The sequence below is a fragment of the Epinephelus moara genome, chromosome 8, assembly GCF_006386435.1.
Source record: "Epinephelus moara isolate mb chromosome 8, YSFRI_EMoa_1.0, whole genome shotgun sequence".
Lineage (NCBI taxonomy): Eukaryota > Metazoa > Chordata > Actinopteri > Perciformes > Serranidae > Epinephelus > Epinephelus moara.
Genome location: NC_065513.1, coordinates 31,397,773 through 31,415,444, shown reverse-complemented (window position 1 = coordinate 31,415,444; position 17,672 = coordinate 31,397,773). Strand labels below are relative to the sequence as shown.

The following is a 17,672-nucleotide window of genomic DNA, read 5'->3' as shown; positions in this document are numbered from 1 at the left end:
TGCTTGAATCAGAGCCTGTCATGGCCTCTAATGTGTGTGTGATCCGTTATAAACACCATGTGCTTAATGGATGGAAAACAGATTAATGTTATTTATTGTATTCACTGTCTTGTCTTTTTGCTCTCTGCAGTATCTGAACCTCTTGGAGAACTGCTGCGGGTTGAGGGAGGGCTCCGTTTTAATTCTGTTACGTGATATTTGTGAGTATTGCGTTCAGTCCCCGGCTTAAACATGACCATTAAACCACTTGGAAATGTGTTTGTGAGAGTGATAGATTGATTGTGTGATTGAGTGAGCTGGCAGCGTGATTAGTTTCCTGCAGTATGGAGGAAATGGCCGTGGTGACTGGCATCATGATGTCATCAATGACCCCTAACCACCATGCTCTTAGTCACCGTGGCAACAGCTCACACTCAGACTGGGGTTTACGTCAACAGTCGGACATCAACAAGACGTTGTAGATTACACGCTGTATAAACAGGTTTGAGAGAGGACACATATGGTATGGATCAGACACATCTAGAGTGGAGAGTAGAGGAGAGTAACACACACACACACACACACACACACACTTTCACAGAAACTCCCTTTCCTGTTACCCATTGGTGGACATTTCCTGATAATGAGTGATCCCCTTTAAACTGCATCATGAGTGAGAGTAAAGACGTAGGCGTGCACATCCACACCCAAAGACACGCATGCACACACACACACACACACACACTCACACAGTCAGGTGCCTAAAGGTTATGAGTTCTGCTTCGTTGAAGACTGCCAGCACACACACTAGTCACCCTTTGACGTGTAAGTGAAGTGACATTATAGTTTCAGCTGTAAATTAAGACAAAACCCCAATTACACTTTAACTTCAGTTCCAGCAGATTAAAGGCTACAGAATGTGTATATACATGAGTCTTATCCTCTTACTTATCTTATTAAAGAGTGACTTAACACCAGGCTGAAATGCAGTGTTTTACTGCCCTCTCTGGTTGAAACTGTCAATCCTGTTTCACCTCTGACCGTTACCCAACCTGCATACCCAACAGTAGGGCTGCCTGCACAAGAATTTTTTCTAGTTGACCAATAGTCATCATTTAGGGCCATTAGACGACTAGTCGCCCACGTGTTTACTATATTTATTTAATTATTAAATAATATATTTTGGGCGGGGCAACACTTGAGTTTAGGGTCTGAGAAAGAATAGTATCAGTAACATTGTTAACACTGTGCTACATTACAGAGAAATACAAAACCGTACTAATGAACCTTCATTAATATAGGCCTATATTTTATCTACAAGTGCACGTCACACACTGAGCGAGCCGCCTGTTAATGACGCTGTGGGCTAATGGGCATGTAGCTACTTCCATGTTTCAGATGATTCATCGTGTTTGTAGTCGACCAATGAAGATGAGTTTACATATCACCTTGGGTTCGTCCTTCACCTTCTGAAAATGATCCCACACTTTGGAAATGTTATTAACTAGCCTGTGGAATAAGCCTGGAAATTAACCTGACTCCTGACTGACTGCTGAGCGTGGCCACTTCCTGTGTCTGTCCTTTCAAATTAAATTCTCACATGGTCCAGTCACATAGGTTTGGATTTATTTGACAAGGTGCAGCTGCTAATAGAGTTTCAGTTTTGTTTTGTTTTTCTTTTCTGCAACTAAGCATGAACACCACTGCAGCAAGGTGAGAAGATACACACCGGAGGTCAGTAAAAAAGGAAATAAATAGATTTCGGAGAGTGTTACTTTACTTTTTAAAAAACAACTTTACACAGGCTGAAAATGTTGTGTTTGCTGACCTCTAGTGGTCTAATTTCTGACCCTGCTGCAGTGAGGTAAAAGTGTACTTTAGGGTGTGTCAGTACACCATGACATCACTGTTAGGGGGAAACAGAGCACATTTCTGATCACATGCATCAGTGATGCTAGGTGCGGTTATGTGTAAAAAAAACACCTGAAACAATGAAACACTGTTTTTCAGCCTAGTGTCAAAGTCTGTCAACAGGTTGTGGGAGGAACTAATGTTTGTAAAAAATAAAATAAAATAAAAGTTGTTACGTGACTCCAGTAAGGGAGCTTAGCAAATTCTGATGAACTGCCCCAGGTAAAATCCGTTGATTGGGGACGAACAGGTAAATATAAAAAAATCTGGCAGTGAAAAACGGAGTGAGGATCGCTGTAAGTCTGCTGATGGCTCCCTAGCCCATCTTTTCTGGACGTGTCCAAAGTTGCATGATTTCTGGAGTAAAGTGTTCAAATGGTTTTCTGAAATGTATAATTTTGTGTTCAAGCCCGAGCCAGAGGTGGCACTGTTTGGCTATTCTCTGTCTTTATTGACTCACACCCTCCCTGTCCAGAACACTATTATGTATGGAATGATAATAGCAAAGAGACTGATTTTGATGCACTGGAAGTCAGAAATTGTACCCGTTTTCAAGACATGGCTGACAGAACTTACCTCTGTACTGCACATGGAGAAAATTCGATACAGCATGATGAACAATCTTAAGAAGTTCTACCAGACTTGGCAGCCATTTTTAGACCATCTTACTAAGTTTAATGGGGACCCTGATCATTGATAAGATCTATAATAGGCCACTCACCTCTTCCTTGAGAATTTGTGTTTGAACTTAGAGTACTAGTGATGCAACAATGTATGTCATTGCTTGAAGTGTACGCCCTGTTCAGTTTTTGCTCTTGTTTTACTCACTCTTTTTATTTGCCTTTTTTTTTTTTTTAAACCTTTGTCCTTATTTTTCTTGTATGTCTTGCACTACTTTGAAAAAAACCTAATAAAGATATTGTGCAAAAAAAACCAAAACGGAGTGAGGTTACCAGACCTCTGTAGCGGAGTGCGGTTCATGCCACATATATCTGTTCGAACCCAAAGCAAGACAGTAGCACCTGAGTCTGACCCAAACCCGACAGGTACTCTGTTTTTTATGTCCGAACCTGACCAAAGCTTGATGCAGTTATGAAGAAAACACTCCACTCAGGTGCTGGTGGTGATGCACACATGCGACCCTCTTTACACCACCGCGTCCATTTCCTTGTGTCACTGTTACAAGAAACCGAAAGGCAACAAATGAGGAAGTGGATACTTGAAAGCGCATTCTTCCTTTCTTCTGACTTATTTCTTCTACTTCTTCTTCTTCCCTCCAGCGTCGGCTCTCACCTACCTCCACAAGAAGAGGATCATCCACAGAGATTTGAAACCAGAAAACATTGTGCTGCAACAGGGAGAGAAGAGAGTGAGTTAAAAACCCTGTGAACCATCTTGTTATGACAAGTACACCCAAACCACAACAAAGAGACCATATAAAGGCTTTTTGTCTCTGTGGGTTATGTGGAATAAGTGTAGGAGACTCGTCTCTCTCACACGTCCACATGTTTCCACACACCAGTTGAGCACAACACTGAATATTATAATGTGAAAATCCTTGAAAAGATCCTCACAGTTATGAGGAATGTTTGGGATTGACTTGCTCTTACCTTGCTCGCTTAATTTTCTTCTTGGTAACAAATTACACAATATCCTCCAGCCTGCAGCAGGACACAGGAAAATGAAGAATGTTATATAATTGAGGCCAGACATATTAAAGAGACTATATATTCATGTTTTTGTACACTGTAGAATTTATCTGCACGAGTTTATAGTTTTTACATGAACACTTGTTTTTGTCTGGCATACGAGAGGAACAGTAAATCCATCATACAGACTTAGTTTTTGGTTTGGAGGGAGGTTTTTAAAATAAGAGGGGCTGTACAAAAATAGACAGAAAAGCATTAAAAGTTGATTTCTGCTCATGTGTTCTTGCGTCCCTCAGGATTTACAAGACACTTTCTGAAACACTGATTTTTAATGTGAAACTGCTTTATTTAGTTTTTTTCTCCCCAGTTTTAATTACCTGGTCCGTCTGTTTTGGAGAGGAAGAAGCCTCCATGGATAATTTGGCTCCTGGTAGAAAACTCATGAACAGTATTTCATGTCAAGTAGTTATATAATAATAATAATAATAATAATCTTTATTTATAAATAACTTTTCAAAACAGAGTTACAAAGTGTTTACATGTCAATAATTAAAACAGACAAGACATGAAAACAACAACTTATAAAATAACTGATAAAAACACTTTAGTGTATAAAAACTGAAGAAATAAAAGGCAGTGTAAAGGAACTTAAAACTCAAGTAAAATCAGGAAAGGCTCCACAATAAAGTTTGGTTTTATGAAGGGACTAAAAGAGATTATTGACTCAGCCAACCTAATTTCCTCGGGCAGATTGTTCCAGAGCCTCGGGGGTCTGATAGCAAACTCTCTGTCCCCTTTAGCTTTCAGCCGAGCCTTTGGAACAGACAAAAGACCTCTTCCCGAAGACCTAAAAGTACACCCTGGTGTGTATGGCACTAAGAGGACAGAGAAATAGCTGAGAGGGAGACCATGAAGAGCCTTAAAAGTAATCAGTAAAATCTTAAAATCTATTCTTAATGCCAGTGTAAAGATGCTTAAACTGGAGTGATGTGATCGTTTCTCTTGGTTCTGGTTAAAAGCCCTGCAGCTGAATTCTGCACAGTCTGGAGTCGATTATTGATACAAGAAAGAAAAGAGGCTGTTGTAGTAATCCTGGCGTGAAGAGATGAAGGCGCCACTTCCACTACCTTTGGAACCAAAAGTAACCCTAAAGACATGGTACCTAGACCCTAGTGTTTCGACTGCAAACAGTAAACAGTTAAATGTGGGCGGGGTTGTTGTCACTCACTGCTCCATCCAGCACTGACTGTATGTCCTTATTACCGGTGGCACGGATGGAAGTCTGCACCTCATTCATCGTCCACAGAATGGATACTTTTTTTTTTTTCTTCAAGTGAGGATTAGAATATATGTAGTTCACATAACCCAGTTGAAATTAATATATATAAACGCATGAAGATCCACTCATTACCTGCACCAAGGAGGTTATGTTTTCGCCGGCATTTGTCTGTTTGTTTGTCTGCAAAATAAAAAAAAGGGTGAATGACTCACAACACTGCAGGACTCTTTGCAGAAAAAAAATATTATTTATTGCACCGTGATGTACGTTTCGAGCTGTGTGCTTTTCGTCAGACCCATTTTTCATCTACGACTATCGACTCAGCACCTGCCCTCCCACGGTGAGATGTGCGTGCCTTTGGTTTGATTTTTTGTCTGCAAAATAACTCAAAAAGTTCTGAACAGATTTTGATGAAATTTTCAGGAAAGGTTGATAATGGGACAAGGAACCGATGAAATTTTGGTGGTGATCGGTTGAAGCGAAGTGGATAAAATAATAAAATGGCGAGCTGCTTGGCGGAGGTCTGCACTCTCCGAGTGCTTTTCTAGTTACTAAAAGTGTCTGTCTTAAAACTAAAGTAATGGTCAAAGTTGTCACAGTGAAATTTAAGGTGTAATTTGATTCACATCGTCACTTCATGCATTGAATAACATTACAAGTTAACGTTCCACCTTAAAAGTTGCCGGCAGTCGGCCCAGACTCCAGCTGCTGCAAGAGGCAGAAAAACATACTTTCATTTTATAGTTACAGGTTACTGATAAAACTCTCCACGGTTTAAATAGTGGTTAGATAAGAGGCTTAAATCTCCCTAGATTTTACACACAGTTCCTTTAAGTTGTCAATTTTTAATTGTAGGATGAAAATTTGCAGTTAACACTTCTGTCTTTGCTCTCTCCTCTAACCTTAGTTGATCCATAAGATAATAGATCTCGGCTATGCTAAAGAGCTGGACCAGAGCAGCCTTTGCACCTCGTTTGTGGGAACACTTCAGTACTTGGTAAGTGATGAAAACACAGGTGGACATATTTCCCACATGATCTTCTCACTGTACTCTGGACGGTAACAGCTGAACTTGTTTTTCTCCTCTAGGCTCCAGAGCTCATTGAGAGACAGAAGTACACGGTCACTGTGGACTACTGGAGCTTCGGGACTTTGGTGTTTGAGTGTATCACAGGATTTCGCCCTTTCTTGCCAACCTGGCAACCCGTCCCTTGGTAGTACTACCTTTCAAAACTTCCTATATCTGCACCAAGTTAGTAATTTGTTCAAAATACCACAAAAGTCATCATTAAGGAAATTAAGTCATAATTTCCACATTTTGTTTTTGAGGATGATGCATGTCAACATTTCCGACATTTCTTAAACCATATTTTTTGGTCTAGCTTTTCCAAAAACAAGCTTAACAATGACGTTTTTGAATGTTAAGCAATGAAAAGAAACATAATTGTTACGTGACTGGACTGTAACTCCCAGGGAGTATATAAATAAACAGGAGTTGCCAAAGCAAAGAATTACAGGATATATGGCTTGTGCAAACATCAATGGCCCTTGTGGCTCACTAATTATGATTGAAAGATATGAAACTCCAGGAGGGTCTGCTTATTTCGAGGAAAAATAGTCTCCCATTATTAACAGTTATATTTCTGGCACGTAGCTGGCCATGGAATTTACCATGATCAAAATGAGGATAAAATGGAAAAAAAAACAAACATTTTTACACTCACAAAAAGACAAAGATTGCAACTACAAACTCAGATTTTTAGGGCTCTCCTTCTCTCATATAACCCATCTGTATCCTTCTAAGGCACAACAAACTGAGGCTGAAGCAGGACGATGATATCGTCGTCTATGAGGACCTCTCAGGGGAAGTCCGCTTCTCTAAACATCTGCCCCAGCCCAACAACCTCAACAGGTGACTTTATCAGTCTCAGACACATACATTAAGACTCTTATTATCTCATGTCTAACATGCTATAATCATAGTAATGTAGTGAACTTTATTTGTATCTCACTTTTCAAGCACAATTACAAAGTTCCTTAAGAGACAGCAATAAAACCATTACACAAAGCCTGAGACCAGATAAATCAGTGTATAGTAAAAATAAGTAAATAATAAAATTTACAATGAGACACACAACAGATTTACCCTAAAAAGTCTTTCTGTAAAAGTATGTTTTGTTAACCTAAGTTGTTGACTGGTGTTTGACAGTCTCTTGTTGGAGAAAATGGAGAGGTGGCTGCAGCTGATGTTAAAGTGGTCTCCTAAGGAGAGAGGCAAAGACCCCGACGCTACGCCCTCGGACTGCTTCTCCCAGCTGGAGGTCATTCTGCAGCTCAAGGTCAATTAAGTCATTGATACATTTATTCTTTCACATTTTTTCATTTTCCCAAAATACATGTGCTCAAGTACTGTACAGTTTTTAGTACAGTTTCGAGGTTCCATTTTGAATGGACTGCAAGTGACTTGTGAACATGTCAAGTTTGTAAAAAACACACTTTATTTTGAAATACAGTGAATTTCCAGCACAGAGCTGTTGTGTTGAAATGCCGTTTCCTGCTGTAGAGTGAGTGGATAGTCAACAGCTAATTGACAGAGACAGCAAACTAGCTTGACGATATGGCCAAATGTGGGTATAAGGTTGAATATATTAAACTGTGTGGACCCTGAACTAATGGCAAAAGGAGAAATCTGGACTCCGTGGCTGGACCAGTTGGGAACCACTGACTCAGACATCATTGGTCTGATGTTGAGGATATATCTTTGAATCTTCACACTGTAATTAAAGACCAAATTTCAAACTTTCTAAGGCCTGAAGTGCTACACCACTGTTTCAACTTTGAGGATCAGAGTTGTGAGTTGGAGTTATGCACCTATTTTTATTTAGACCAACATACTTACTTGTTCTTTCTGCAATATGCTTGGTCCCTCTCTTTTCCCTCAGCTGGTTCATGTCCTGAACATGCTTTCTGCTAAGATCCTGACGTACTCCATCTCAGACGAAGAGACTGTGGCTGACCTGCAGCTGAGGATAGAAAAAGACACCAACATCCCTGCAGCCAATCAGGAGCTGCTGCTGGAAGCGGGTTTAGCCTTGGAGCCTCACGGACTGGCCACGCAGTGCGCCATAGATTACACAGTAATGTCAAACATCAACACTGTACACACAATACCTTACCAGAATAATCAACCACACAATGTGATAATGGGCTGAGGCAAAGTATTATTGTTGTCTACGTCTTTAGGAGATAGATGGGCGACGGACAGACTTGCCTCTGGTCTTCCTGTTTGATCGTTCCTCTTGCACCTATGAACCTCAGTTTGCTCCTCGCACCCTTCCAGAAAACATCCGCTTCGTCCGTGAGTACACAGCAATAAGAAAACAGTATTCAAATCTTCTTCACCTGAAGTACCCTGCAATGCTTTTCTGTGTTAAAGTGATTAGTTTGAATCTTCTGAAGTGGGGTTGTATGAGGTACATATCCGCAGGTGTGTTACATACAGTCGACAACAGTGGGCATGCCCCCAGTTTGGAGAAGCAGGCAGAGGTACCGCCATGGAAGCTGAGCATGTACTGTACTGCTGTGGAGGGGGACATCTTACACTGACTGTGGATAAACACCATTAAGGCAGAGTGGTGCCTTAGTGGTGTTAAAACAATATTTAAAGATATTTTTGGTCAATGAAGGACTCAAGCAGTTGCTCATTTTGTGGCTCAGGTGGGATGTATGCTTCTCTGACGGTTCCCACAGCAGAGCTTCAGTGAAAGTCTGTTAAATAAAGACACTAAAATCTGTAGCAAACAGAGATGGACACATTTTGTTCAAAACAATAATCAGCACACACCATACCACAATAAAACCACACACACTTTTAGTATAAACAGAAAACAAACATTATACACCTCCAGAATTTGTGGTTAAAATCACTTACAGGTATGACTAGAATATTTTTGGGCTCATATGAACCACAAACTTTATGCCTGAAATGAAAACCCTGTGGGGGGAAAAGCTCTTTTTATGACTACAAACTATAATGAATAAAATAGTAAAAATCATCCTTTGCTTTTGTGTGACTCTCTCTCTCTCTCTCTCTCTCTCTCTCTCTCTCTCTCTCTCTCTCTCTCTCTCTCATTCATTCTTTGTCTTTGTCCTAGAAACCGACCCTAAACACCTTCTGCCTTACAGCCTTCTGAGGAGGACTTGTGGCCAGGCGTGGCATACAATCCGCTCCCTGAAGGAAGACTGGCAACGTCTGCAGCAGGGGCAGAAAGCTGCCATGTATGACTTACACAAATACACACACAAAGTCCCTCAGAACACACCTATGCATCAAGTGTGTTAAAAAACAAAATCCCCTTTCTTTCAGCATGAGCCTGCTGAGACACAACTCTTCACTGTCCAAACAGAAGATTGAGATGGTGTCCATGCACCAGAGGCTCATGGCCAAGTTGGACTTCTTTACCACCAGCCTTCACGTAGACATGTACAAATACCAGGAGCAGACAGCCACCGGGATTGGTACGATGTTAAAAAACAACAACACTGTGGTAGATAGAAGGAAGTTCACACTACAGCTGCTAAAGATTGAGCATAGCGTTAGTTCAGGCAGGACATGATGTCAAGCTCAACTCACATCCTAGCTACATCAGCTGATCTCAAACAGCCCATTAAGCTGATGAGTCAGTTGATTGATGAAAGGGAGTCAGCTGATAGGTCACATGATTCCTTTTCATGCAAGCAATTGGCGAATCTTATTCAGGACGCCCTATTTAACCTGCTTTGGCCTGCCTAATGTTGCTGCTACTGTATCTGACTTATCAATGTCATTTCTGTTTGTCATTGATGCTGGGGGGTCTTTGCTGCTGCTGCCTTAGGCTTTCCACATAGGCACGTGGAAGAGACTTTCTGTGTAGGCCTGAGGAGAGGCAGAGTGGCCCCAGAACAGAGCCATACCGCCAAATATAATACTGCAAATGGAATTAAAGTTCTCTGAACTTTGTTTATTCTGTCCATTAATGGTAATTATTTATAGCTTAATTTGGTGGAAGGTGCACTAATATGTATAGAACAATTCAGTTTGCCTCTAAATGACTAATGATAGTCTCTTAACACTTTCTAGCGTCAGAGAAACTCCTTGGCGTGTGGAGAGAGATGGAGCAGACTGCTGTCAGCTGTGGTCAGGTAGAGTTGAGTGTGTGTGTGTGTGTGTGTGTGTGTGTGTGTGTAAGGAGTATTCACATGTGCTTTAAAAAGACTAAAATCCACATGGGGGTGTCTAGGCAAAGGTGAGTGAACTGGAGGAGGAGATGATGCAGCTGCAGCCAGACATAGTGGATGTGCAGAGACAGCCATGGCGGAGTGGGGAGGCCCTGGATACACTGTAAGTCTGAACCAAACTTAACTGTAAAAACAGCAAAAACAACTGGTCTGGGATCTTGAACCCTGCTCTCTTCCCCTCTTTGTTCCCCAGTGAAGGAAAGGCAATGGAGCTGTTCCGTAAACTCAGAGAGAAACCCAGAGGTTTGGATGGCACGCATCTCTTCACTTCTTACATAACAATCATTAAAGTGTCTCCATGTGAAAATAAACCGGGCTTTCCTTTTCCTTCCCCCGCTCAGACCAGAGGTGCTCAGGGGACAGTCAGGAGGTGGTGCGCCTGGTGTTACAGGCTGTGCAGTTCTACGAGAAGAAGCTCAGAGACTTCTACACACATCTCAGGTACTCAAACACAAAACACTGTACTTTTAGTGAACTCAAAATAATTCCCAGATCACATAATCACATAATAACAGGATTCGTTTCACATTCTTCCAAAACAAAGCACACCTTTTGAGAAATAACCAATACAGTATGTTATTGTGTTTGGGGTGGGTTGGGGAACTGAAAGACCCAGTCCCAAATGCATTGTACAAACAATTAAAAACTACACATGGGACACTTTAAAAACTTTCCTGTGAGGTTTAATTACTGCTGAATTGGAAGTCTGTGTTAAAGGCCCTGTGTGTAGGATTTAAGGGGATATATTTGCAGAAATGGAATATAATAAAATAGGTATGTTTTCTTTAGTGTATAATCACCTGAAAATAAAAGTCATTGTGTTTTTTGTTACCTTAGAATGAGCTGTTTATATCTACATAGGGAGCGGGTCCTCGTCCACCATGTTGCACCACCATGCTTCTACAGTAGCCCAGAACGGACAAATCAAACACTGGCTCTGGATATGGCCTGTCATGTTTTTGTGTCAGGCACCACAGTTAGCAGTCGTTGCGTGACAAGTGCATCAGGAGAAACACAGATTTCTTTTTAACATGAAACTGCTTTTTTTCAGTGTTTTTACCAGTTTAAAACACTGGGTCATTTATTTATTTATAAGGACAGTGCACATTAATCAGCATTTCTGTAAATGTGCCAGTGTGAGCCAGCTGGCAAAGAACCGGGAGAAATTTCAGCTGGTCACAATCTGCAATCCTCACCGCTAGATGCCATTAATTCCCCCTAAATTTTACACATTGTTCCTTTAAGGTGCATTCACATCATCAGAAAAGCTGGACTTACGGGATTTTTCTCAAGGACTCACGGCAGGTTCCCACAGCATCCGTCAGGGTTTAGGGCTGTCCCACTGTCAAACTGTCAAGTGCATGAGGACTCACTTAGAAACTTAGAGACTTCTGCAGACTTTGCCTAAGGGAATAACCCACAGTTTATTGTGTTGTGTTGTGACACTGGTGATTCATAGCCTAACCTGTGTGTAGTAGTTTGTCCTATGATAGCATAATAATGATTTCCAAATATGCTGTCATCAGACCTGATCCGACAACATTGCTATTTTGTTTATAAACAGGGAGAAAAAGTAAAAAATATAAATATATATAAAACGTTGCAAACTCCCAACTGTATGCATCCTCAAGGTATATGTTGCAAAGTGCTGTCCCTTTCCTGTTTATACAATTTCAAGCTCCTTCATTCAAGAACTTATCAGTAGACAGAAATTAACTTCATGAGGGGATGCTTGGATTAGGTCAGTGAGTCCCGAGCAGCTCTGTCTTTGCACTGTGTAACTCATATTTGAGAATTTGTGTATCTGTATAAAAATGAAGCAAGGTGTTGCCAGAAATACTTCTGTAATATAAGTGTAATGTGATGGCTAAGTTTAAGGTGACAAATTTGCAACACTTAATTTGGGACAGGCCAGTAAAGGAGTGTAAAAAGTCACAACCTCTTATTAATGAAAAATTTCCTTTTAAATTAAGCCACCAGTCTGCGGCTTCTAACGTGTAAACTCATTAATAAATGGTCCAGGGCCTTGATGCTTTACAAATACATCCAAAACATAGATGCCCACTGTTTGTTTGTGTGTGTGTGTGTGTGTGTGTGTGTGTGTGTTTGTTGTGCAGTAAGACAGCAGTGTGCCGTCAGCGTGTGATGGAGCTGCTGCCGAAGGTGGAGGGTGTGGTCCAGAAGATGGCTGAGAGCGAACAAGTCCTGATGAGTCTGCAGGAGAAACGACAGAGGGATCTGTGGACCCTGCTCAAAGTCGCCTGTGTGAGGATACATGAACTGTTCACAGACACACACACACAACCCCAGTTCTTCCCTTCTTTTAGCGATGCCTGTTAATTGCATGTAATTTTACATCATGAAATGAGTAGCCACAAATAATAATAATAATAATAAATGTTTCACTTAATTCTCAAGCACCATTTCAGTGTGTTTATATCTGCTCCAACACTCATCAAGCATCATCTTGTCTTGTGCAGAGTAAGGTTCGCAGCCCGGTGAGTGGGAGTCCTGACGGATTACGAACCCCATCTTCAGTGCCGCCTCTGCTGACCCCCAGACACAGCTTACAGCAGTTGTGAGTGTACTTACAGGACACACACACACACACACACACACACACACACACACACACACACACACACACCACCACCACCACCACCACCACCACACTACCTCACACTGAGGTTTAAAGGAAGTTATCCATTCAGGGATAAAGGCCAAATTGATTTCTTATTTTTACCCCTACCCCTTGTTTTCGATTTGCCTCTCAAAGCAGAGTTACAAGGGGTGGTGTTTGAAATCTTCCCCTATAAAATGGGACAACATTTAAAGATCCTGATACATCATTGGTAGCTGTTGATGCTGGCCTTCATGTAAACAGGCACGACGACGAGTGTTGCCGGACATTATTAATAGGCCATCTTCTTCTGTGTGGACTAAGGACATCATTTTGTTTTGAGGACATTTGTGATTTGTCCACAACTTCAGTTTCGCACTATCAGTTGCTCAAACAAGTCCTCAAATTAAGAAAATACACTTCTTAATTACCAGGGCACTAGGGGTGCTCTTTGGGCTAATGTAAACAATCTGTGCTCCTACCCTGTCAGTCTGCACTGATATCAGAGGAGCTATAACAAGTGCAACAACTTCACTGCTGGACTTAAAGGGATAGTGCACCCAAAAATGAAAATTCAGCCATTATCTACTCACCCATATGCCAATGGAGGCTCAGGTGAAGTTTTAGAGTCCTGACATCACTTGCAAAGATCCAAGGGGAGAGTGGGTAGCAACACAACTCCACCTAATGGAGATTCAAACGTCCAAAAACACATAATTGAAACCACAATATATCTCCATACTGCTCGTCCATAGTGATCCAAGTGTCCTGAAGCCCCAACATAAAAAGTTGTTTGGAAAAACATAATTTGAACTCTGTTTTTAGCCTCATTGTAGCCTGTAGCTNTTTGTGATTTGTCCACAACTTCAGTTTCGCACTATCAGTTGCTCAAACAAGTCCTCAAATTAAGAATATACATAATACATAATTTGAACTCTGTTTTTAGCCTCATTGTAGCCTGTAGCTCTAACTGCCTCTCTGTGCACCATGCTCACGTGTGTGCGCTTGCGCGAGACCGTGAGACATGGGCACCGCATTCATGTGTGTTCATGTGCTCTCGCTGGTAGTATCGGCAAAGCTGTTCACAAAGACATAACTTTAAGAATTTTTTTTTTTTAATTCTTTTTTTTTTTTTGCTGTTTGAAAGTTGTGTAAGTTTTCTTTGTGGCCAACAGTATACTGATGATCTTATATAAACTCCCCACTGTCATTTTGCTTTCCCACACTCCACACCGCTTTCCATCATCACCAGAACCTTTCAGAAAGGCACAAACACATTTCTTGTACATACACACAGATAAGCTATCATCAAAATTATGAGTAACTTCAGCATGAATCACTTTGGGTGTGTCTGCAGTGATGAGTCTCTTGTGGAAGAGAGCAGGACGTTTGAGAGTCGACTCCAGAGTCTGCTGCATGACACCATCCAGGAATCAGAGAGCAGTATGGAGGTACACAACATGCTCACACTCTTCTTCAGCTCTCACACTCATCTTGTTGTGATTACAAGCAGCTGCCTGGTGTAGTTTATGATCATATTATTTGTTTTATATGAGATGACTATTAAAAAACACCACCCTTTAATGGCATTATATTTGTGCGAGTGGTTTGAGATTTGGACAGCGTTATATTTGTGCCATAAAACCAACCAATTGGATCGGAGAACAGTTCTGATTGACTGTTTGGTGTCCAATCACAACGCTTCCACATCTAGAGCCACTCAAACAGCCTATGGCATTTAACTGACGTAAGAGGAATATTTGACTACAGCTGCGTTAAAAAAACATTATCATTATCAGCATAATTATTATTTTTCTTAGCACTGTTACCGTGTTAGTTGTAAATTGTTTTACATATTTCCATAAGACATCGGCTGTTCCTTCTGTGGCGTTCCTAGCTCGCACGTCATTCGGAAATGTCATCTTATTCAGATAGGAATAGGGGAGTTATTGCTGCACGCTAATATAGATAATGGTAAACATGCAAATAAATTTATTGAGCACAGAATAAATATTTGTTTGCTCAAAAAAAAGAAGAAAAAAAAAGATTTGCGTGCATATAATTTCTCTTCAAAATGCAGTTTATGTGCGTGCAAAGCATATTGTTCTGTGCTCGAAATCTCAAACCACTCACTCAGGATTGTGGCACAAATATAACGCCATACCCTTTGTTTTTGTCCTAGGTGTTGAGGGAGTGGACGTGGCTGCATGGAGGCCAGAGTTACTCCAGTGACCTCTCCTAAACTGGATTTCATTCTTTGCTCACATGTGGTACTATACTGCCCCTGTGTGGATGGGATGTGAAACTACACAAGGATGTGGTAGTTACTGGTCTGATAACCAATGTGAATGGAGTAATAGCTGCTGGCACATACTTGCTCAATGAAATTAAGGAGTAGGTAAACCTACTCATGACTCTTATCTGACGTTGTAAAACAAGTGCAGATTTATCTCTGATAAGGATTGACATCAGAGTAATTTTTTAGAGTACAATCCTGTTTTTATCCACTTGTAATTTTAACAAAACATTAAATATGTTTTGGGGTAAAATTGCACTTCTTAATGCACAGATTATCCATGCCATTTGCATCATGGATCAAATCTGATAATTGTAACATACAAATATCAGTCAGATCAAACCTTCATGCATTCCTGCAGTGTTACTATGTGAAGAGGCTTGTACACTGGACAAAGTGTCAAACTGAATCTCTCCTAAAACAGCCGACAGATATAAATAGCTTATTTTATCCTCAAATATAAAACTGGGAGAATTCATTAATGTAAATAATGTTTTACCAAAGTTGACAGACACAAATATTTCTGCTATGTTTTGAAACTGTATATTTTAATTACATGTGTTTTTAAGAAAAAAAAAAAATGTTTTCAGTGATATTGTAGAGCTGCCCACACATGACTGCAGTAAAACTGCCCTGCACAAACCTGTTTTTTGTAACTACTTTTTCAGTCTATTTTGAAAGTAGTTTAACCTGACTAGGCGGGGGGGCATGGTGACAATAATTGGAGGATGTCATTAGCGGTTTACTGAGCAGTATACCGTATTTTTGGTATTAAGGTGTTGATTTTTACTATACCTTCAACAACAGTATTTATTTTTCTATAGATGTTAAGAATAATAATTAAATTAGATACTGAAATTGTAATTCGAGGCAATAAATAATAATGCGTGCCATAGTCTGTAAAAAATAATGGATGTACCTACTGTGATGTCACCCAGTGGTTTGTGGATTCCTGGTTTGGATCTGTTGTCATTCTTGGATGACAATAGTGATGGTTGGATCTTCATACACAAAAAAAAAAAATAACAATAATAATAATAATAATTGTAGGCCTATGTGAATTTCATCCAGATTATCTGAACTGCAATATTCTATTTCCTCACTTGGAGAAAAAACATGGCAGAGCATCATTCCTGTTTGCTCCGGCACCTATGCATGTCAACAAGATGATTGTAGGAGCCATTTCTAAATTTGTTATTTACCAATGGAAACAATAGTTAAAAATAAACTGATACTTTTGATTCAGTTTTGTCCTAGTCATAGTTGCATGTTGGCTTAATTGTAATCACAACAATGAATGTATGCAATATCTTTAAACTTTTTAAGTAAACCTACTGTCATAAACTCGAGTCTTTATTTCTACTTAAATATTTAACGTTAGATCTGTCTTTTTTCTGTTGGGTGCTGCTATTTTATTTGTTTTTGTCCATGATGCTTTATCTGTATGTATGTCATTCTGTTGTTTTCTTTTGATAATATGTATGTTGACAGTTTAAAATGATGATTATAATAATTATTCATTGAAAAAAAAAAAGAGGAGTTTCTCGGAAAACTACAGGTGAAGCCAAACATGCCTCTTCTTATAGGAATTAAGCTTAAATTAAACGTGAAATGAAATGTATCCATAGGCTGCCTCAGTCTACAGACAAAGACAGTTAAAGGAGCGAACGAGAGAATGATGTACAACCAACAATTTTTTTTGTTTGTTTGATTTTTGTAATTGAACACCATTCAAGTACAAACTTAAAGGCATGTTTCAAGACTTAAGCTGATGATCAACTGTGTCGATTCAGTGGTTTACAATATACATAAATCAAATATACAAATCAAAACATACTCTTCAAAGACAGAGTTCTTAATAGAAACAGGTCCAATAACAAAATAGTTTCCAGGTGTTTCTGATCGTCATGTACAAAAGACATTTTGCAAATATCTTGAGTTCACTCTTCCATTAATTTATAGATATTTACATCTATGAATAAAGTGTTTGCCCAGCAGAATCAAATTGTTATTAAGATACTCCAATTTTTTCTCTTGAGTAATTACTCCAGCTTTAATCGACATCACATTTAAAGTGTGTATCAATCAATCTTTAGATTGAAGCCAACTCTGAAACACAAGCCAAAATTCCTGTGCAGGCTCACGCTGGAGGAAAAATAAAATCATTCATATAAGAAGTGATTGGATAGATGTCATTCAAAATTTTAAATGGCACTTCTTCGGCTTTCGGTAGGACTGGATAGGAAAAATATTGTTTCTTTTATTTCCCTTGTCTCATTGTCACTGTAGGTGTACAACCGAAAGGCGGAACCACAGCGGAACTAACGGAGCAGATACTCACTTCCGATACCGGATCTTCACAGTGTGACATCCAGCGGAAGTAGTCAAAACAAGCTGGAAGGTGAAATTAATTAGTTAATTACTAATTAAACAACAATGTCTTCAGTAGAGTATTTGAGAGAGTTTGTCAAAGAGAGACTAACTGCTGCTGCTGAAGAAATATTCGGAGTTTTTACAAAAACTATCGTCGAGTACGAGGAAGAGATCAACCGTCAGCGCAGACTGTTGGACGTCGTTTGGAAACCTGAAATAAAGTTACACAGGATAGGTATGTAAAACCTACTAATTTTAATGACAACAAACGGAGGACTTCTATTTATA

General features: G+C 39.9%; 1 protein-coding gene and 1 pseudogene across 2 annotated transcripts in view; both read left to right on the top strand.

The window, feature by feature from the left end:
• ikbkb (inhibitor of nuclear factor kappa B kinase subunit beta) overlaps positions 1-16,354 on the top strand; it is a 34,573-nt gene extending 18,219 nt beyond the window's left edge. For both annotated transcript variants that reach the window (XM_050050796.1, XM_050050795.1), the window contains 18 exons: positions 131-200; positions 3,171-3,259; positions 5,726-5,815; positions 5,908-6,032; positions 6,623-6,730; positions 7,028-7,157; positions 7,761-7,955; positions 8,062-8,176; positions 8,973-9,096; positions 9,185-9,336; positions 9,938-9,999; positions 10,098-10,198; positions 10,289-10,338; positions 10,437-10,536; positions 12,213-12,360; positions 12,576-12,673; positions 14,073-14,166; positions 14,898-16,354. In XM_050050796.1, coding sequence (XP_049906753.1) covers positions 131-200; positions 3,171-3,259; positions 5,726-5,815; positions 5,908-6,032; positions 6,623-6,730; positions 7,028-7,157; positions 7,761-7,955; positions 8,062-8,176; positions 8,973-9,096; positions 9,185-9,336; positions 9,938-9,999; positions 10,098-10,198; positions 10,289-10,338; positions 10,437-10,536; positions 12,213-12,360; positions 12,576-12,673; positions 14,073-14,166; positions 14,898-14,957 — 1,911 coding nt within the window. In that variant the 3' untranslated portion in view covers positions 14,958-16,354. The remainder of the gene's footprint in view (positions 1-130; positions 201-3,170; positions 3,260-5,725; positions 5,816-5,907; positions 6,033-6,622; positions 6,731-7,027; positions 7,158-7,760; positions 7,956-8,061; positions 8,177-8,972; positions 9,097-9,184; positions 9,337-9,937; positions 10,000-10,097; positions 10,199-10,288; positions 10,339-10,436; positions 10,537-12,212; positions 12,361-12,575; positions 12,674-14,072; positions 14,167-14,897) is intronic.
• Positions 16,355-17,181: 827 nt separating this feature from the next.
• Positions 17,182-17,672, top strand: part of LOC126394146 (gastrula zinc finger protein XlCGF57.1-like) — an 11,667-nt pseudogene continuing 11,176 nt past the window's right edge.